General features: G+C 38.8%; 1 protein-coding gene across 1 annotated transcript in view; it reads right to left on the minus strand.

The window, feature by feature from the left end:
• Positions 1 to 987: 987 nt before the first annotated feature.
• Positions 988 to 23306, minus strand: part of LOC147331223 (chemokine-like protein TAFA-2) — a 117005-nt gene continuing 94686 nt past the window's right edge. Inside the window, exons 3-5 of the mRNA XM_086293390.1 lie at positions 15669 to 15818; positions 14734 to 14858; positions 988 to 1747 (exon numbers count right to left, since the gene is read on the minus strand). Coding sequence (XP_086149516.1) covers positions 1736 to 1747; positions 14734 to 14858; positions 15669 to 15818 — 287 coding nt within the window. The 3' untranslated portion in view covers positions 988 to 1735. The remainder of the gene's footprint in view (positions 1748 to 14733; positions 14859 to 15668; positions 15819 to 23306) is intronic.

Below are 23306 nucleotides of genomic sequence, written 5' to 3' on the forward strand. Positions count from 1 at the left end.
ATTTACAGAAAGAAATTACTAAAATGCCATTTTTGCACAGATTATATGATATTTTCCTAGAGTCATAAACATGACACCTATAGAGGAAATATACATTATAATTTATTTTATTATCATATCAGAAAAGGGTGGCACATAATATACTGTGATTTCCTGTCCCTAAGGTATACATCACATGCAGGTGAACTATAATTGCATCCCTAACTTTCTTATGACTTCTCTAAGAAACCCAGTTCTAACCAATTTTCATGATAGAGCTTCCCGTCCATCAGTAACTATAATAACTATATTATATGTGTCAAGATGAACGGACGTTTTATTTGATCTTGAACTCCACTGATTCAAATGGCTACGTCATTAGGGCTAAATAATCCTGTGCCTTTTACTGATTGTCTTCCAACCTCCTGTTGTACACTCTTCAGTCTAACTCCCTCAGAAGCTTTATTTTACTACACATAGTAACAAGGATTTTGGATTTATAACAGAAAAAGCCTCATGGGATCTCAAAAAACAAGTAAATAAGTCCTATAATTTGATTGTGATGGGTAGCATTAATTTAATGCAATAAACCAAGGATGACACTAACATCTACTTTGGGAAATGAACCAAATAGGATTAAGGTTGTTTAGGGTAAGAGATAATTATCTCCCTGGACCAGATTTCAGATACTTTTTTTTAAGTCTGTTAATTTTGAGAAGAACGTTGCAATGAGATTTCACCCATTTGTATTTTTGAACATGGCCTACTTTTGCATTTGCTGATTTTCAGATTTCAAATCCACCATGAACACAACCTTGATTAGCTGTGAGCTCTCCCCCTCTTCCTGCTTTTTTTGTCAGATTATTTGCTTGACCTGCTAATTTTAAGTCCCAACAGCTCCTGCCTATACAGCACTATGGCCTGGTATGCAAAATGCCTCAACAGAAAGAGAAACTGTAAAAAAATAAAAAAATAAAAATCAAACTTTCTTTTTTAAACAGCAATATCCATTAAGTTAGATTTATTGATATAATACTGACATTTGTAATGAATAGTAGTCACCAGGCTTTGAAAACAACAGATACCATTAAAACATTTTGGCAGAACTGAGCTATGTTGACCCTTGGTGAGCTGTAGCGAAACATCTTACATTTTTTTCTTGGTTTCATTGTTGTGGCATTGTCTTTTTGTCTTTCAGAAAGAAGACTTGACATCCTAACAAACTTAAAAAAGACAAAACACTTTAAATTAACAAAAAGAAACAGAAGAGATATCTGCTCCATAAGGCTAAAAGGAACGGAAATGCTTATGATCTCACGAGATCAACACAGATATGCATCAAGAGTCCTGGGGCTCTTTGTGGCAAGAAAATAACACAAAAGTTTCACATCACATGGTTTTGTTTCAAGAGTGATTTTTTTTTCTGTTATCCAGAGTCCTTTAGTCAATATATATCTTCACTGTTGAGATCTCTAGTCCAAAGGAATAAAACTATAATACAAAGAGAGATTTGGTGGGCAGTAGAGTTCAGAGACAGCTATTGTTGATGCTAGATCAAATGTCAGGAATTTGTTTGGATATGTAGTCTTATACGATCCTCCCTGGTCCCTGGTTCATTCACTTGAATGTCCGTGATTGTTGTCCTCATTGGTCCCTGGTTACCACCAATTCTCAAAACACGACATCCAATTGTCCAACGGTGTTGATCAAAGAAACAGTGTCTGGTTTCAAATGAGGTTATCCTTGAAACAGACGACTATCGGGTGACCTAGAGACAGGGAAGAAATAAGAAGTTAGGAAGCAGAAGGAAATACTGCAAATGGTTTGTGTTCTTATTTGACTATTTATAAGGCCAGTTATGGCATAAACTGTTGGTGAAGGTTTGTTTGTTTTAGGTTGTTTGTTTTAAACCTGCCCACTTTCAGGTATTTTTTCACACATTGAAATCTGAGGCATTGTTTGAGCATGGATATCTCAAAGTGAAGACAAACACTTCACTAGCTTTTCTTACCATAACATTGAATCAGGACTTGTAATTTGGCACACATGCAAATATAAGTGTGCCAAATGAGTATTGGCTCATTAAAATATGAAAAAAGCATGGCATTCATAGTCACAAACATGAGGAAAAGGCTATTTCCATTCAACTGCCATGATGGGTTGAGCAAATATGACAGAAAAAAAACTATCAGTAGATTGCCCACTTGAATTCCAATATAATTGGAAGATGACCTGGGTTACTATATATAACTAAGAAAATTGTCTAAGATGTTCTAGAAATATTTAAAATTAAAATGTTTAAAAAAAAAAATCTAAATGTTTTAAACATTTGATGATTTGAAACAAACTAACCTATCTATTCATTAAAAAAATCCAAAATACATTTCTGACGCTCATGATCACTCATAATCAAAAGGTGAAAATTATCACACAAAAAATACCACACTGCTGCTGTTATAATAAAAGAGCATAATGTTTTTGCTTCGTTATGACTGAGAACCTCTAAAAGTTGCACACATTGACCTTGGAATGCATGTGGATGTTGAGCATAAATAAAACGCTTAATGAACATTAGCATTGGTGATTGCTGATTATTTTAGCAGCAGAGCTTTATGGCCGTGTTTGCCTTTTGATCCAGTACATTAGTCGAGACAAAAATATTTAAATAATTCAAAAAACAATATTCACATTATATACAGATGTTCACAGCACAGATGTTCACAACACAATCACCAGACAGTGTTCTTTGTAGAATTAACTACAAAGTGATGTCTTACATTTTCATCCAGCGCCAGCTTAAATTTCCAATCTGTTAAATAAATTGGGTTATGATGAAATACCTTCAGAAGTAATGTCACTGCTGTGTACCTCAGCTGAGCATGCCTGGTTCTAATTACTAAACACCAAGTATCAAACTAGTAAAGAAATTGTTATAATACTTTAATATTAAAGTAAATAGTCGAACTTTAAATATACAAAAGTCAAGCTAGTACTAAAAAAATATCCATTACCATTGCTATCGATTCTTACCATCTGACTCGCCTTGGAATAGTAACTTTTCCATTAAAAAAAAAGTTCTTGTTTTGATGCTACATCTTAAGCAATTTATATCTCTTGAAAGTCTGACAGGTTCAAGGTGCTCATTTTCCCAGCATGGTATGTTTATAATTCTAAAACCTGAGCTCTTACAAAAAAATGGCACTCAGTAGTAGTCAGATGTAATGCAGTGTGCATCTTGGTCAATGATTTCCATGCAGACAGAGGGAATATTATTATTCATGATGGCATACAACTGGAATAAGTATTCTCAGATGTTTTCATGAATATTAATATAATGGATTGAAAGATGCAGTTTGTAGCTACTACGCTCACTTTAAGCAAATCTCTAAAAATACTCTGGGAGGTGAATGCTGTTCTTTGTTGGTTTTAAAAAGTAGAACACAAGTGACTCTGTGACTTGGCCTGTGATGCTAGACAGACTTTAATACCAACACAGACACAGACACACACACACACACACACACACACACGCACACACAGAGACAGACAGGCAGAAAGGTTGATATAAGAACAGGTGTTCCTGTGTGAATATTTGCACTTTAGTGCTATTCAGTTAGAAGTTAGCGGGGTCTCACCAGTTGAATCAATAAGGACCTTACCACACACAATCAGTGTTCTGAGCAAAGCAATCCAAAAGCTGTATTGAAGTGTGATCTTTCTGCTGCTTAGAGCTGCAGCTGATAATACAGAGCTTGCTGTTTGGGGAGCCACAATTTAATTTTCACTTCCATGTGGCAGTCCTCGGGAATCACGGGTGTGAGAGACAATTTGAAAATTAGTAGGTCTTATATTACTTTTGTAGGAAGCTGTAAACGGAGTAGATTCATGGTGTGGCTTACAGTTTTTTACAGACGCTAGGACACATTTCCCAAAACTTAGGTCACTTTTGCAAAACTCTTCACACAATTCTCCTAACTGACCTTCAGCTTGGCACAGCAGTTCATTTCACATTCAAAATGCACTACAACTACCAAAACACTTTATTCAGGTCTCAAATAAACTCATTCTTCCAGAACACTAGCAAAGGTTGACAGCTGACAAACACACTTTGTCACCCACAAAACAATGACCTAAAAAACACTAACAACATGTAGCATTACACAGTGTTTTCTTGTGTAAAACAAGGACACATCTCTGTTTATAATTTCAATATATGTTACTGGAATGAATCAGACATCATGCAGAATTCGTTAATATTTGTTTATGTATTTTTATTTTTTTGCACTAAGTAATCCCAAAATACAAGAATTTGTATACACACCATCCACTGATACACATACAATAGTAATGCTAATCTACTCGGTCTTCTCCATTTGGCCACAGGTTCTCATCCACATCACATCTTATGTCATCTAGGGCAATACACCTAGGAAAGAATCTTCTGGCTGCCAGAATTGAAGGAGTTGAAAAATTGAAGGAGTAACACCTGTGTAGATGTTCATCTACAATGAGAATAAGCTGTGGCTGGTTAAACTGCATTTTTAGATTTAAAATATGTTTCAATAAAATATTGCTGTTGGATTTTGCTGTCTTTTCAAGTTTTGCATTGTGTTATTGTTTTGGCCATAAGTTTAACAGTTTTGAAAACAGTATGTAAGCACATGCAAAATGTCCTGTACGTACAAAGATTTTTGGCAGTTGTTGTGTCTGAGTGAGAAGATAATTCATGAAATTTGAGAGATGTAGTCATTGAAAGCATTTTGTGCCAAAACAATGATAACTGATCCTCAGTTTAGCCCACATAGACTTCTGTTGTGCTCACTGTGTGAGGAGTTTTGCAAAAGTGACCTAAGTATTGAGAAATGTGTCCTAGCGTCTGTAAAAAACTGTAACATGAAGTTAGGTCTGGCGATTTTGTCAACAGTATAAGAGAAAAATTTTGGCACATTATTACTGCTACAGTGTCCTAGTGTGACCTACAGTGAAATGCACAAATACACATGAGGGTAGAATTATTAGCCCCCTATGAAAAGTTCAGTATTTCCAAAGTGCGGTTAAACAGAACAAGGAATTTTTGCAAAAGCTTTTCCAAACATGCTAGTTTTATTTTGGATGTTTAAAAAGAACGCACTTCTAGTATGCATAGTATTTCTCCAAGTTGGCCTTGACATTTGATAGCGGTTTGAAGGTCTCTTCTGTTTTCTTGCTCGGCAACCTCCCAGGTAATTTCTGTTCAGGGTTCTCATGATTGTCTTATTTGAGGCTACAGTATTTCTCTTCAGAGTCTTTGAAATCTTTTGCATCAAACCTCCTTCAAGCTTGTTTTCTATTGCACATGTCACGATCCTGGGTCTTATGACCCAGTGTTTTGAGTTTTAGTTCATTTTGATGTTTATAGTATGTTTAAGCTCATTAGGTTTCCTATGTTCATTTGCTTATTAGTTCCCCCTTGTGTTTTCAACCCCTGTGAAGTCTCCCTTGCCCTTCGTGTGTTTCATGTCTGTTGTCTTATGTTGTCATGTCTGCCTCTCATGTTTCCAGTTTTATTTTGAAGAGATCTCGTGTTTTTATATTATGGATTATGTTTTGAGTCCTTTGTTGTACTGTTTCTTGTTTCCCTAGATTTCAGTTATGGTTATCATAGGTTTAGTTCTTTGGCTTTGTAATATGGCTTCCCTGTGTTCAATGTTGTGTCTACTGTGACCTCTTTGTACCATGTTTCTGGTCCCTATAGTCTGTCTTCTCAGTTGCTGTTAAGTTTGCATGTTTAGAGTTCAGTCAATGTGTTTCCTGTTTTACTTTGAAGGTCCATGTCTCATGTGCGTGTTTCTAGTTTTGCTTCCCTTGTCTCGTCCAGCCTGATTACTCCCAGCTGTGCTCTCCTTCTGTGTCTCATTCCCTCGTTATCCCTCTGTGTATTTAAGCCCTGTGTTTCTCTTTGTCAGTGTTGTAGTCTCCCTCATGCTGTGTGTGATTCTCCCCGTATGCATTTTAATTAGCTTTTCCCGGTTTAGTTTTGTATTGCTTGTGTTCTATTTTCCAGCAATAAAGCTGTGCTTTTGAGTTCAAGTTCTGTCCCCGTGAGTTTGCGTTTGGGTCCAATCCCTGCCTGCCACACAGCCGAAACATGACAGCACTCTTTGAATTTCTTCATGATACTTCTCACTCTAGTTCGTGACAATTTAAAATGTTGTGATAATGCCATGTCCTGATTTGTGAGCATCAGCATTTCATTTTCCTCAAGTCTAAACTGATTTATTTTGTTTTTTACTATCATTCCTTCTCAAAGGACACCTTAAACCCTTTCTGCAGTTTTTACACTACGTGTAAATTGGAAGATATCCCTCAGTTTTAACTTGATGTTTCAAGCAGTGCGTGTGCGTGTATCTCCATGGTTGGGGGGGGGAGATTATTTTATTTTATGCTTTCTAAAGAAACTACTATAAAATGTTATGTTAAAAGTACAAAAAAGTGGTACATTTTTACAAAAACCTCATCTGTATTTCTGTTTTCAGGCCATCCGTTATTAGATTTGCACTTATTATTATTGTATTGTTAAAAACTAACAAACAAAACAAAAAAAAAATCTATCTGTTGAATCAGATTACTTAATCCCTTTGCCTGTTTAGTTGTGTTTTACTTCCTGCTTGATTTGCTAGCTGTTCTGTGTCTGGTACTGACTTTAACTTGCCCTGTCTCGTTATGTTCATCATCTTCAGCTGTGTTAGTTCTCCACCCATTACTTCTCCCATTTGTCGTTTGTTGTGTTGTATGTGTAGTTGTGTGTCCTTGTAGTAGAACATTTCCTGTATTGGGATTCCTAGTGTTTTCTGAGTCTGGATTCCCTGTGCTTCTTGTACATTCCAATAAATCTTGGATGTTTGGATTCCGTGGTTTTGCTCTTTGTTCATCCCCAGATGTTAGACTTTGTAATTTCTTGACTTATCAGCATTAAAAGCTTGTTAATATTTTACTCCTGTCTTCTGCATCCTGTATTTGTGCCGGTAAATTACCACCATACACGCACAGTCTTTTCTATGACACATTGCATCCTTATTTATAATATTTAATTTTTAATTATTACATTTCACTTTATTGCTCAGTAACTGTGAAAACCCCACAACTTCTTTTATACACTGAAGATGTTTTCTATTGTAAAAGGAAAGTTAGAAAAGTACAAGTACAAACACATTTGTGACTGCAGAAGCAGATTCTAACGGGCATTTGACCTCTTAAAGAACTAGTGACAGAGAGAAAAAGCTTGGACACTAAACAGAGTAAAACCACAGCAAAACAATGTTAGCAGTCACAAAAACCTGAAGCCTAGCAAAAGCTTATCAAAGCATTTAGCATTCATTGGTTTCTGGGTGTCATTGTGATGGTTGCTGGGGAGTAAACACACAAAGGGGAATCAGCAGAAGTCAGCTCCTTCGGGTTTAGTGCTTAAGTTGCTTCAGGATAAAAGACCACACTTGACTGTTCAACCGCAGGTCAGTCACATTAATAATCTAAGACTCCGCTTTGGATGGATAGCTACTGAAGCACACGTATGCAGAAGCACATTCGTGTATACACTATTGCCATATCCATGAGAATCAGCACATCATTGTTAAGTAACAAAAAGACTAATTCACAGTTCTAGAGTTTTCATTGTGCAAATTACATAGTTGATGTCAGCCTCAATCAATGATTTAAAAAGCAAAACAACTGTCATTAAACATATTTAGCTCATCTTTCTGAGCTGTCTATTGATTAAACATTTGCTGAGCATTTCCCTGCCTTTTAACTCTAAAAAACAGTTTTATTCTCATGCTTTCGACTGGCAATATAGTTGGGATTCAGTTTCAAGAAAAAACTACCATTGTGTTCATTGATATTTTCTTTTATAGTCATTTTAATCAATTAGAAGATGGTATAGGGTTCCCCGTTGGCAGATGTGTAATGATGAGAGTTTATTTCAGGCCTGGACGGTGGAAAGAAATTCCAATAAGGCCGCTTGTCATTACTGGACTAGCAGCTTTGGACTAACAGGTTTGTTTTGAGACCAGATATAGTGTGAATAACCAGCATCAGCACTGTTCTGCTTTTCCATTACCTTTCAATGAATTTACCTTTGTGTTGGAGTATAAACCATCTATTTAAAGGAATTTCTCATGCTTATTTCTTTCTTGTTGTTTTAACAATACGCATTTTCTGTTATATTTTGGCCAGTAAAACTTATTTTCTCATGTGGATATTGTCTCGGAAAACATTAGATTCCAGCTAGGGTTATTTGTCCTCTCAGCTGAACTGCACCTATAATTTATCTGATACATTGTAGCTAAAATGCATACACTTTACACAGTTATGTTAGAGAGAACAAGAGAGATTTTCACTTTTTTTTTTTTTTTTTTTTTTTACAGGAAAAAAAAAATCTCTCTTGGACAGCTATCAATCAACACACTTCAACACATTCTCTACAAGCGGCACCTGTCAAGTGGAAAGCCTCTCTTTTTGTTTTGTCTTCTGATTGATGAGAAGTGAAAAGCAGGAACAGCCGAGGTTATAATTCCTGACATTACGAGCAGAACCATAACGCTAGCTGCTGCTGGACATGCTGAGAAAGAGGTAACAACTGGAGCTGTCTGAAAAGGGGCCTAGGGAGGTGTTAAGACATCTACTTTACTGATGTGACTTCATCATAACTGAATTGACACTTCTTTTTAATCGAAGCAACACTGCTGGGCAATAAGTACTGTAGGAGGTATGTACTGCAAAGTCTGTTCTGGACCCTTAATGTTCCAAATATGAAAAATAACTTACAGACTGAAGAGTGTAAACTGAGCTCAGTCTTAAAGCAGTATTGTAAACAACAGTGGGGTTACCTTTTGTTCTCTAAAGCATTTCTGCCCACTGGTTTTGTAAAGACACCGATAAAAGCTGTGAAGCCAAAACAAACTGTAAACTTGCAAGTCCTAAGTTCAAAGAAACCAATATGCAGTGTACTGTAAAACCAGGCCACCTCTGACCTTTCCCGTTCTGTACACGGACTTACTTAAATTAATGTAATTATGACTGTTATTGGACTTTTTACACTTTACCCAAATCACGTATTATCTAAAAAATGGAGTGTAAAATATCATTTTCACCAGGGTTTATGTCTTTCAACCTAAGTTGTAACCAAGACTTAAAAGGCTTACATTTTGAATCATTGAAATACTATTTTTGGATATGCTCCAGTTTCATTTGTTGGGATTTCTATTCAGAGAGTAATAGACTTCACAGAAACATTTACTGCACCAATGCCACACTTAAGAACCTGAGCTCAGTCCTCAGGAAACCCTCCCTTCATTCCTCAGAATGATGCTAACTGTTGAGATACTCAGGTACAGAGCCCTCTAGCAAACATAAGCCGTCCCTGGCTTGCTCTCTGTGGGAGGTAGCAAGGCCATGAGCATGGAGCGACCCCCGCTGACTCCCTAATCAAAAAAGAGTCGAGGTTCTGACGGGTTCTACTAGCCACCTGGACCCCTGCTCGTCTGTGCCTCTGTTTCTGCTTTCCCATGGCTGTGTGAGAGGGCATGAATTATTAACCCGGCTAAAATAAAAAGCTCTGCTTCATCCCAGCCTCCTGTAGGCATGAATAATGGAAGAGGCAGCTCAACTACAGGTGTTTGGTGAGTCAAACAGTGGACCGTGATGGATGGCTAAGGGCCTACTGTGTCCCCCCTCCTCACCTACCATCCACTTCAGGTCCACCACACCCTCAAACCCAAAACACACTTCCAGATAACCTCTATTAATCTCCAGAAGTGCTCCAGCTTGAGCCCTCCTGGCTCCTTCAGCATATCCCACTCGACAATTTTGCTTCCTGGGGGAATATTTGTTCGTTGTTTGTTTGTCTTTCTCCTGCCATTGCTTGCCTTTGTTTTGCTTCTCTCTTGCACTTTGGAAGTCAAATGCAAGCCTATTCGAAGGCAGGCTGTGATTCAAGCCTCCTCTCACTTAACCTTAATGCAGAAACCTTGAGGATGAGATGGCAACATGGTATACGAATCTGATCAGTCATGCGAAACATTTCGTTCATCAGAGGCTGCAGTTTCCATCTTGTATCAGTGACCTCAGTGGTGTACAATCACATTGTCTGTTACAGATACGATAATTGTTTTTTGCTTACAAAGTAGTCAACTACCAACTGCAGTGCAGACTCTCATGATAATTGTATTTCTATATTTATTCTAGTCATATAAAAGATTATATCTGACTTTCAGCCTGTAATGATTTAATTGCTTTGAGTGTGAAATTATGCATGCAGAAAAAAGACAAATGTCTTATTGCATATATTAATGAAGCACAAAATGAATATCCAGTAATCATTTTGACACTAAATATTTTGCAGGCTGGCTGTCTTAAAACAAGCTCAACTGTCAACTTGTGATTAAAACCCTGAGCTAATTTCATGATTTAATAATTGTAATTCATCACAAGTGCTATTTAGATATGTCAGATTATCTCTTAAATCCCCCCAAAATTACATTCTGACAGAAAAAGTTTAAAGAAACCAGTTGTGACTAATGTTACAACAATTGGCTCTGATTAAATAAGCATTCCTTTTGAATGTTGCTTAACAGGAGCTAAATATAAAATAAACTAAAGCCATAATAAAATATACAGCATATGCTATATTTATCTCAGGTCATCTCCAAAGTTGTTTAAGAACATGGTGAAGGTTTGGCAGTATCTCTGTTTATATGCATTGTTATGATGTAGCTCAGGGAACATATCTCTATATCGGTCCGATAACATACCTATCATCAGTATATGAATGTGTGATATTCTTCATTTCTTAATTTCACATCTACTATAATGTGTTCAGCATATGTATACACTAATGGAAAACTTTATTAGGTACACCTGTTCAACTCCTTAACACAAATAACTATTCAGTCAATCACATGTAGACATGGTGAAGATGACCTGCTGACATCTTGATGGGAAGAAAAGTGGGACCTTTCTTCCCACTTTTGACTCAAACCAAGCATCAAAAGTACAAAGAAAGTTCATTTAAGTGACTTTGAATGTGACATGGTTTTTGGTGTGAGACAGGCTGTCCTGAGTAATTCAGAAACTGGTGATCTACTGAGATTTTCCTGTACGACCATCACTGGAATTTAGAGTGAATGGTGCAAAAACTAGTAGTAGAACAAATCTCTGAATGCACAACAGCATTGAACCTTGAAGTATGTGGCCTCCATTAGCAGCAGAAGACCACATTAATGTTACTCCAGTCAGCTAGGCTACAATTCACACAGAATCACTTAAATTGGACATCTGATATTTAATAATTCTTCTTCTTTATCATTTTCTGCTGAAAAATTCACATGTTAGTACCCATCATTGGATGGCTGCTTCCATCCATCCATCCATCCATCTTCATCCGCTTTGTCCGGGGCCGGGTCGCGGGGGCAGCAGCCTAAGCAAAGAGGCCCAGACCTCCCTCTCCCCAGCCACCTCCTCCAGCTTATCCGGGGGAATACCAAGGCGTTCCCAGGCCAGCCGAGAGATATAATCTCTCCAGCGTGTCCTGGGTCTGCCCCGGGGCCTCCTCCCGGTGGGACATGCCTGGAACACCTCACCCAAGAGGCGCCCAGGGGGCATCCTTGTCAGATGCCCGAACCACCTCAGCTGGCTCCTTTCGATGTGGAGCAGCAGCTGCTCTACTCTGAGCCCCTCCCGGATGGCCGAACTTCTCACCCTATCTCTAAGGGAGAGGCCAGCCACCCTTCGGAGGAAGCTCATTTCTGCCGCTTGTATCCGCGATCTCGTTCTTTCGGTCACTACCCACAGCTCGTGGCCATAGGTGAGGGTAGGGACGTAGATCGACCGGTAAATTGAGAGCTTCGCTTTTACACTCAGCTCCCTCTTCACCACGACGGACCGGTGCAGCGTCCGCATTACTGCAGCTGCAGCCCCAATCCGTCTGTCGATCTCCGGCTCCCTTCTCCCATCACTCGCGAACAAGACCCCGAGATACTTGAACTCCTCCACTTGGGGCAGGAACTCATCCCCGACCCGGAGTGGGCACTCCACCCTTTTCCGGCTGAGAACCATGGCCTCGGATTTGGAGGTGCTGATCCTCATTCCCGCTGCTTCACACTCGGCTGCGAACCGTTCCAGTGCGAGCTGGAGGCCCTCACCCGATGAAGCCAACAGAACCACATCATCTGCAAAAATCAGAGATGAGATTCTGAGGCCACCAAAGCGAAAGCCCTCTGCCACTTGGCTGCGCCTAGAAATCCTGTCCATAAAAATTATGAACAGAACCGGAGACAAAGGGCAGCCCTGGCAGAGCCCATCACCCACCGGGAACGAGTCCGACTTATTGCCGGCAATGCGAACCAAGCTCTTGCAACGGTTGTATAGGGACCGAATGGCCCGTAGCAATGGGCCAGACACCCCATATTCCCGCAACACCTCCCACAGGACACCCCGAGGGACACGGTCGAATGCTTCCAAGAGGATTAATATACCTGTCACAAACCTCAAATCATCTCTAACTGGTTTCTGGAAAGTAACTGCACTCAAATGGCTTCCACAATCTTGATCTCAGTCAGCAATGTGCAGCTGACAAATTTGCAGCAACCGTATGATGCTGTTATGCTGATATAGACCAAAATCTCTGAGGAATGTTTCCAGCACCTTGTTAAATCTATGCCACAAAGGCAATAGAGGATCCAGACTGATACCAGCAACGTGTACCTTATAAAATATCCAGTCAGTGTACAATACCATGCATTTTTATTGCCTTCTTTACTTGGAACCAAGCGTTTTCCAGAAAGCCTGATTGAGCTTTTCAGTCCAAAACAGTTTTAAACTGGCACCTTTCACTCCATGGCTGACGCAGTTGGATCATATATTACCGTAATTGTCGGGCTATAAGCCGCTACTTTTTGCACAAGCTTTGAACCCTGCGGCTTTTAGTCAGGTGCTGCTTTTCTATGGATTGTCCATGATTTTTGTGGTATCGTAAGACGATTTGTTTTGTTTGTTCCGCTGTTGTACGGCACTATGTTGCCTGATCGGGGTTCAAGAGTGGTATGTTGGTCACATGTCCGTCCGCCAGGCAACGTAGTGCCGTACAAAGTAGCACGAAAAACAAACTTCAAAGTAGCGCTACGCGTTCAGCGGGAGGCGTGGATGATGAGCGGCGATAAACTTGCGAAAAGCAAGTTATGCCCAACTCCACCAGTGGATTCTGACAGCGTGGAAAAGTGTGAAAACATCCACGATCACCAACGGATTTCGAAGGGCTGGACTGCTGCATGATGGAGAGGAGGACACCGCCACGGCCCTTCTGAGGGTGTTTGACTCTGACACTGACAACGAGGATTTCTTTGGTTTTGAAAGTGACAACGAAGGAGAGAAGCGGAGAGTGGATGACGAAGCCATCCTGAGCCTGTTCGTTTCCGACACTGGAGAAGACGACTTTGGTGGTTTTAGTGCGCAGGAAGATGGTGGTGAATGACTGACTTTTCTTCTTGTTAAAGCCGTGTCACTGCACCTGAGCCTAAAAGGTAGGCCGAATCTATTTTTCTGGTGTGCTGTAGGTTATTGTTTTGTACTACATTTGTTACTCATTTATGAAGCACAGTACATGTTTCATACTTGTAATTACCGCTACTTGTACATATACCTAAAAAGTTATGCAAATATGTACCCATAACTTGTTTTTCAAAATACTAATAAAAGTGATGTGTCTCCAAACAGCCATCTCTTTCCTGACAATTCCCTTTGTGCATATTCTCTTACATATGATAAGTCAACAGTAAATACGGTAAACGCATTTAGCCTGTCAGCTCCCTACAAAGTTTCAATGATTGTGCCAAGGTGGGAAAAGAGGATGTAATTGTCTGGTGTATTTAACAACACTTGAGCGATCATCCCGTGTCCTGCCTCCTGCAGCTCAAGCCAGGCAGTTTGTTCACATAAACCAACCGAATTTTTCTAACATAATCTAGAATTTGGATGATTGAACACAGTCAGAAATTGTCCAAACTACCTACTTTAGCCTATTGTACGTTAAGTTCTATTGCTACTATTTTGCTAATATAACAAAACTAGATTTGTTTTCTGGCTAGCTATACCAATCTTCATTTTACACATTCCTTGGTATTTTGTGGATAAAATTGCTTTTGAGTTCAGTTGTGCCAAAATAAACTGAGGGTTGAGGCCAGAATTCTTTGGCTTTAATTGTATTGCATGGAAGAGTACATTTCAGCAGCAGCTTCCCTTTACATCCTGGTCTGCCCCAGAGCCTGCTGCATTGCCGAATACCTCATCTAAATGCTGCAACCAAATTAGTAGCTTAAGTAAAATACAATAAACTGACTGTAGTTAGACAACAAAATAGGTCTAAAAGTAAATAGATTGCTGAACTTAACTCACCCCCTTCCAGTGCAGAAGCTGATCGCTTCAAGATACACTTCACTGATTCTCCCCTGTGAGTCACATCTTCCTCTCCTGCTGCCTTCTACTCTGCCTACTCTGATCTCATTCATCTGAAGTTAATGAAAAAAAAAACTTTCAGTGCTTTCTTAGGTTTTCTTCCTTTTTTCTTTCACCTCGCACCTCCCCGTTATTTTAGGGTCACATTTTCTTACAGCTTTTATTCTAGGCTGTGACTTTGTTATCACTGTGTCATTGTGTTGATTTTAGCAATTTAATGAATGAAGGCGCGAACCCACTTTTTACTTTCAAACACAGAACTCAACACACCTTAGTTGTCTTAACTTTGTTTCCTGTACTGCAGCTCCATCCTTTGAGATCAGGCAGCACTTTACACTCTTCTCCATCCATGCAGGGATGCATCTGGCACCACCACTTCTGTGCAACTATGGATGCTGGGAGTAAAATAAAAGTGGAAATAAAGGAAAAGAGAAAAACAGCAGAGTAAACAATTAGCACCATGCTGTTTAAATATGTAGCGTTCTTCTGCTCTGACTGAAGTAACAGCAAGTGCCTTTGACTTCTATACACAGCACAGTGATTAACGAGAGCACTTTGATCTCTAGCTGGTGGTGGAGACCTGTCAGTCCTGCTCCAGAGTGTTTTCAGGCCTGAATTACAGGGCATGGGTCAATGTCAAGCCAGTGAGAGTAGTGAGCAGGTGTGTTAAGGTGTGTGGAGGATGAATGTTTGTATGTAGGAGGAGAACAAAAGCGTGCAGCAAGCTTATGCGTCAAGATTTTTTGTTGCTTCAAGGAGGCCTATAGGGCAGAAACAGCTTTCCCTGACATTTCTAAAGTGAAGGGAGAACTGTCAAAATATGGAAGCCTTGTCAGAGATATTACAGTGAAAAGAGGAGATAGGGATCGATTCACCTGTAACTGAGGCCACTTTTGACATAATTTTAAATGACCTGGCCTTCTGTCTATTCCACTGAACATGTCTGATATAAAGCAGACAAACAGCTGAGCGAATGAACTGATAAGTGAATTGATTTGAAGATTATGAAGCCTTTGGGTTATACAACAGCAATCTCAACATTGTATTTTTTGCTTCACGAGAAACTCCTTGTGCCAAACGATCAGTGAAATAAGCACCAGAGGCACAGTGACAGGTGTGACAGGTTTACACCGTGCCACATTTCTACCCTAATCAGAATTTGGTCTCAAATCATCACCAAAACTGTAATGAGAAGCTTGGCATACCGTCTACACAAGATGGAGCTGCTCTTGTTGTTCCTGCCACCTGTCCAGGGAAGCAGGAGCATTTGACAGTCTGGGATCGCTCTTCGATCTTGTTCTTGTTGCAGCATCGATGTGCAGCAATTACCTCACAGGTTCCTGCTTTCACATGAACTGGAAACACAAATATACACAGTGGTTAGAATATATGAGACGGCCTTTTTCAAACTGAAATATCTCTCACCACAACAACAAAGCTACAAATACCAAGACTCTAAATGGGTAGTTTGTATAGAGTGTTTGTATTTTTTAATATAAGAGTGTTTTCTTTTTCTTATAATGCGTGGTATGTCTTGATGCATTCTCAATCATCCAGGTAAGTAAATCTCCAAAAGCTGATTCTGTTCATCTGGACGTATATTTTTTGGATCCACTGAAAATCACATTAAATCGTTTAAAGGAGCATTGCGTTAGGAGATCTATTTAGCCAGTACTTTGGTCACAAGAGGAGGAGCGCATGTTGTGATTGTGGGAGAAGCTGGAGCTCCCATAGAAAATAACTGCAAGCAGAAGGGTACAAACTCAGGGCCGTCTTGCATGGAACCAAAACTTTCAACCACTGAACCTCTATTCCCTCTCTGAACGTCCAAACTTGTTTTTGATATTCTGCCCCATTCCCATGTGGTTGCACTAAAAATGTAATTCTTTGCAAAGGTTACTTTCTAATACAGATTATCTAATTGTCCTTACCTTTCTTGTATCATTTAGGGAAATTAATCATACAGAAGACTCCAGTGCAGTTGATGGGAATCATTTTAAATATACAATTTTGACTAATTACAGTCAGCAGTGGGCTTGGCTAAAAATAAATGAAAGTGCCCATTTTTATGGTGATGGATGAACATAGTAAATAGTGCAGCACATTTCCAGCATTTGTGGTACACTAAACTAACCAGTTGCGGGTGGTACTCTCATATTACTGTACAGATATGTAAGTTTTATCAGTTTTGCAAGAGAGCAAAGAAATTTAAAGATGCCCAAAAGCTAACAAAATGAATAAAAACAAGGTACACTGGCATCTTTTGGTAATATGGTGTCAACTACCCAGCTATTAAAGTATAGTACAGCTCAAAAAAACTTTTTTTTTTAAATTCAGAAAGTTCAAATTTCATAGATTCTTTATTGGTTACCTCTAAATTAAAATATTTCAAGTCCTTTTTGCTTTACTTTTGATGTTCATGGCTTATAGCTCATGTAAATGAGAAATCCAGTATCCTAAATTTTTAGAATAGCTCCAATGATCAGTTAGAAGGATTTACAATACAGAACATTTCCAATGAAATCCAATATTTAATCTAAAAAGAGAACATTGGTCCAAAAAGGCATCTGGCACTGTTCTTTTTCAACTTAGTTCAGATAAGCAATGTTGTCTCTGGCTCAGGAGTGGGTTGACGTTAGCTCTGACAGTTGCAGCCTCTTTCCTGAGGATATCTGTTTGCAGTGGCTCTTGATGGTCTGACACCAGCTTCTGTTGTTTGTGCAACTTTTCCTACCACACTTTTCAACGTTTTATCAATATGCTTCAATACAGCAGCCGCACAGCCAGCTTCTCCAGCCATGACCTTCTGTGGCTTACCCTCTCTGTGGAGTGTTTTGATGATCGTTATTCAGATAACAGTGAAGTCAACAGTCTTCCCTATGATTGTGGTTACATTCATTGAACTAGATGGAGACAGCTATATTGTTTGAATAGTGATTTACTCAAGTTCAAAATGGCATATTCTAATAATTGAACAAATATTTGATTTTCAAGCGTTACAAGCAACAATTCTGGATTACTTGGATTACATGGATTAGTAATATGAAATCCACTGTACAGTTCTTTCCAACAAAACAAGTGTTCTGCAGAGCTCAAGAGAAAGTAGTCATCCAGTATGAAAGATAGTATAAAGCATAGTGCTGAGAAAAGGTGCAAGAGAGACTGTTGTTAATGTTTTGTCAGGACACGAGTTTTGCCCCATAGAAGACTGAAAAACATTTCCCTTTGTGCTTTCATGCCTATATTATTATAAGGAGAGTCCCACTAGTACCAATTATCTGTTATAGTGAAATCTTATTTGAAACACCAAAACACCATAGCTACTTATATCCAGGTCATACCCCAGGTGGAGGAGCCTGACTTTGAACTCCATGTAGCTCCACTGGTCCACATACCATATCCTTGAGCGGCATACACAATGCAGCTCACCCATAGTTGCAACCAGAGGACAAAAGTAACACCTTCGATTAGGGTAAGCCTAATCTAACTGATAATATAACATCAACAAAAGACATAGTTTTAAATTATTTGGCAAAATAATGGCAATACAATGCAATACCAGTTACAAGGACATTGTTTTTACTGTCATTAGCTTTGATGAAACATCAATACTGCTCTTTACATTATATTCATTACTTTTCTGGATAGACCCATCTCAATGCTGTGCATGTTTGTGTTTTGGTACCTAACAAACACTGCTGCATAGGTAAAATAAATAAATAAAAACAGCATCTGAAAAGTTCTGACAATACTATCAGATAAGCCTTAATTATGTCTGTAAAGATTTTCCAATTTGGGCCTCTTCTTGAAAATAAATTGCAGCGAGCTTCCATCTTCCCATTAGCTAGCAATCCTGAAATCTCATCTACAACATTAAAAACATTTTGCTTCCAATCAATAAGGTGCTATTCACATTCCCACAAAAGCCAAGACAACAATTGACGATTAAGTGCTTTTCAGTGAGCAGAAACTTACTCATGCAAAAACAGGTCAGGCTGCATGCCCTTGATGTGATTATCTTTAAGCCACCAGCACGCCCCCGGTCAAAGTTAATTTCAAAAGTTGGAATAGCTTTGTCAGAATATTCAAACTTTGTTAAGAGATGGATGCACACGGACAATAGGTGATCCCTAGAGGGGCAATGGGGGAAGATAGTCATTGTAAATTACCTTATTGTGAGGGAAAACAAATAGAGCATTAACTGATTAGTCATTACACCTTTTATATAATGGATATAATGGATTAATAACGGCTTACATCAAAACAATATAATTGCATCAACTCAAAGATAAGGCTAGATATCACATTCAAACCCTGTCTGAACTCTGATGTGCTTCATTTATATAGTTTTTTTTTTCTGTATACATCTCCACGCTACCATTTTTCTCTAGGTAAAAGTCTCAGTGTGATTAAAGAAAATGTTTGTTTCTTTCCCTGAATGACCTGGCCAAGAGGGCAACAGACATCACAGCAATTATTAAAAGTCACAGTCTACAAGAGTTAACACAATATGCAGATTGCATAAAATAAATATCAAGGTCAAAACAGGTTCAGTGCAACTTGAAGAGCAACTACAAGAATCCAGTCTTTTATAACTGACTTATTATTTTGTAAAGTGGGGCAGCATAACAAAGCAAATATTGTCGTTTTGTTGTTTATTCTATACATAAAAATTTGTAAACTATTATGAGAGAAAGTGACTTTGGTTTTTACATATTTTATATTTTAACAGATAGTAAGGAACCAGTCCAGGGGCAGATTTGTATATAAAATTTTATGTATAAAACCAGATTGATATATGACTAAGTGGGAATTGGGATGGACACCTAGCTAGCTTAGCTATTAATATTACTAAACATGCAATGGTAATTAGTATCCAATTTCCTTAGGTGCTGGTCAGGCACATTCATAAAGAGGCAATCACCCTGATGTAAAAAGAAACAAAGCAAGTGAGAGCTACAGCATAGGCTGCAAGTGAGAATGGGACTGTAGACTCGTTAAGGAAACAGAAAGCGGCTAGTTTGGACACCCCATCTGAAGACAACCACTGATTAAAACTGGAGCTGCTGACCAAGGTCGCTGACTGTGAGGCTCGTTCTAAAAACCCCATGCAGTGTGGAAGGGGTGAGCGGTCAGAGAGCAGGCCATAGGGGTCAGCTGAGTAAGAAACAACAATGTGTGATTACTATGGCTTCTACATAGTGGGCATGGAGTCCTGGGAAATAATGATACCAGAGAAAGAGTTTTTCAAAAACTGGAAAACTAGAGACAAACTTGGAGTTAAAACCTTTAAGACTTTGGGTGAAAATTTAGGTTGACTGACCTAAATGGACTAAACTCTTTTTGCAATAGCCAAGTACTGATAGGACATAGGTCTCAAGGTAAGGCCGAATTCAGACTGCTTACATGAAACACAAATGTTTCACATGAAGATTACATTTTGTTTTGTTTTTTTACCGTAAAACAGCAGAATGAAAGACATAAAATGCAATGTATACATGCAGAAAATAGGTTGCCTGTTATCTTTTCTGTGTGAAAATATCCATGTAGCCACATAAATGGCTCGCAAGCCCTGTGATCAATACATTTCTATTAAAGCACTTAGGACTACCATCGGTTTAAATCAGCAGGCACAAACATTAGCAGCAGGGAAAACTGAGAGACAAACCGAGGTGAAAGGACAGAGACCACTAATGAGAGCTGGCACAAGGCCCAACCCTTCAGCCAGTCAATACCACTCTAATCTCCTCTGCAATGATATTCATCGAAACCTGATTGATTAATGCCAAAATTCAACCAGAACCTGCACAAAAGTATGGAGGAAACAATTTACTGCAATTGCTGAACAATTACATATGACATTTAAATAATTGTGAATTATTAGTACAACAAATATAAAGCTTTTCTAGCTTGCTAGGTTGTGTTCCAGCAACATCATTAGGATTAGCAATGGGTCATAAAACATGAAACTTAAACCGATGTATAGTCACTCTTGAGATAATGATGATTATTTGGTTATTTGTCAGCTGAATTTGTTTATTTTTATGAACACATTGTATAGTCTGATGACTAAAATCCCTTATGTCAGTGCGAGTTAGCATCAGCTACGCTATATTGTATTGGTAAATATGGTGGGAAGGAGAAAACCTAGCTCTGTGGCCTCATTTAGACGGTAAAGATCATTCAGTGTTTTAAGTGATGTTTATTTCAGATGAAAGCCGGGTGACTGAATGTATCTCATCAGTTAATGGTATTAAGCTGACATAGCCTTTACTTTAATAATGTCATCTTACAAAACTATTATTTGGACTGTAAGTAACACAATTGACAAACTCAGTCGGAATGAACATTTCCTTTAGTGTCTTCCTTGTAATCCCAAATTGTGGATAGTTTAGACACTGATGATAATTGAAATAATTTTCATATAATAATAGAGTCACAAAAAAGATTTATTTAAAGGCTGAAAAACTGAAACTGACCTACTGTACACTTATTGTACTATGAAGTTCATAGTACTCTTCATGAGTAAACTCGTCGTTTTTTATGAGCCCATTTCAGTTTACAATAAGACACTTTGCAAAGTGTGAATCCCGTGGTGCAAAAAGGAAAGAGATGACAGATGCACTCTTCTTTTAATTTTCTTATTTTCCCCATCACGTTGCCCACTAGCTCTGACTTATTTTTATTCATTTATTTAGTGCCAACACAATGACAAAAGGCAGGCAGGAAAAAGAGAACCACAGCCGCTGTTTTTATTTATAAAATGTCCTCATGAGTCATGCTTCATTCTCACATTTTCGTTTTACAAGCAAGTTTTTTGTGTTCTGAAAAAGCTAAATAGAACATAAGAACATTATCTGTTTAATTCAAGAACTCAGTCACACTCACCTAAAGTCATACATGATGACATGCACACATTTGAGGTAATAGTAATTCTTTAAAAAAGGCCACTGACTAGTCCTAAGGTCAATCTGACATTAAAGTTATATTTGGAGTGTTGCTGATTTCTGCAAAAATACACTTTTTAGGCCACATATATACATTAAAAGCAGACTGCAATTTGTCCTGCAACCCAAAATAAATCAGGTCATAGCTTAGAAAGCCCTTGAGAAACGCTGTTGCAAACTGAACCTTATGGAACAGAGCTATACATTCATTTCTCTACTAAAAAAAACTTGTTGGCAATCACTAGTGCTCTCCTGTTGTTCTTACCAAAGAACTGATCGCAAGGGTTAGGAGAAAGCAACAGGTTACTGTCAGCTTCTACAGCAATCAAACAATTGATCTAACATGCCGGTGTGGAGGCGTCCAGGACAACACGCTGTTCCTGCTGTCAGCTGCATGACTTGCTATATCAGGATCACCTGGTCAGTCAAGCACAACATACAGTAATAGAAGCACGACAGAGAATACATGAAAAAGAGGAACGTGGTAATGGCGTCTGGAAGACCTCACAGACTGCAAAAAGGAGAAATACTTCTTGAAGAGGCAAAACTGAGGCACATAATGCATCGAATCATCTCTTACAAGTTCAAAAACTTAAACTGAGGTAATACTATGAATGACATCCTGGAATAGGGTGTTTCTATTTGTTGTAGAATTTTTGTAAGCATATTTCCAAAAGTGCTGTTAAAAGCTCTAAAAGCACCTTGAATAACTTTCAGCTGATCCAATATGCTACAGCGATAGCACTGACTGGGACAAGAAAGAGACCATATTTCTCCCTGTTAAATTCAGAATTAAATGTAAAATTGTTCTGTTCGCACGTAGTCTTGAATAATCACCCCAATATAGACCTCCACTGTACCTTATTATCCTAACCGAGTACTTCGTGTCAGACTGCAGGCTTACTTGTGAGCTTTCAAAAGCAGAATAGGTGGACATGCCTTCAGCTATCAGGCCCCTCCACTATGGAACCAGCTCCCAGTTTGGATACAGGAGACAGACACTATTTTTCAGATTCGACTTAAAACCTTCCTTTGTGAAAAAGCTTCTAGTTAGGGACGGATCAAGTGATGCTGAACCATCCCTTAGTCATGCTGCAATGGGTTTCCTCCCGACTGTTTCCGAGTGATTGTTGGTGTTTCTTTTCTAATTAAAGATCATAAGATTTAAAACTTAAACTGTCATGGTTCTGGGGCTTTGACCCAGGTTTTTTGAGTTTGTTGTTCATTTGTGCAGAATACTGAAATTCTGATCTTCACTTTAAGGGAGCTTCTTTTTTTTTTTGTTATTTAAGTTCTTGGTTCTTGTTTAATTTAGTTTCCTTTCATGTCCAGTTTCCCAGTCTTTTCTCTGTATGTCCTCATCAGCATCCCCCTCAGCAGTCCTGCTTTAGTTTGGCTATTGCTTGCTTTTATGTCTGTCCCCCTTTTTATGTCAGTCCATCATGTGTTTCTATATCTGTTATCCCTGTCTTAATGTCAAGCTCACGTGTCTTTGCCTGAGTCTCAGTGTCCTTGTCACTTTGTTTCCTTTGGACAGTCCCTCGTTTTATATGTGTTACATTTAGTTTTGCTTCCCTTATTTCACTGGTCAGATTTTGTCCAGCTGTGTTTTCCACCCATTGCTCAGACTCTGGATATCCTGTGTATTTAGCTCCTTAGTTTTCCTCTGTTCCTTGTCACGTCGTTGTCATCTTCTCATGTTGTGTGTATGTGTGTGTGAGTCTCAGGGTTTGTGGTTTCAGTTAGTTTACTCCAGCTTAGCTCTGTTTGTTACAGTATATTGTTCAATCAGCCAGTTGCCAGCAAATAAAGCTCTGTCTTAAGTTAAGCCTGTTTGCCAAGTCCTGCATTTTGGGTCCTCTCTCTGCCTGCCACACAACCAGCTCATGACACTTA

This window comes from Aulonocara sp. 'chitande type north' Nkhata Bay, linkage group LG5 (genome assembly GCF_057382095.1).
Source record: "Aulonocara sp. 'chitande type north' Nkhata Bay isolate Kocher_YH1m ecotype deep benthic linkage group LG5, A_spYH_male_GT1.1, whole genome shotgun sequence".
In the NCBI taxonomy this organism is placed as follows: domain Eukaryota; kingdom Metazoa; phylum Chordata; class Actinopteri; order Cichliformes; family Cichlidae; genus Aulonocara; species Aulonocara sp. 'chitande type north' Nkhata Bay.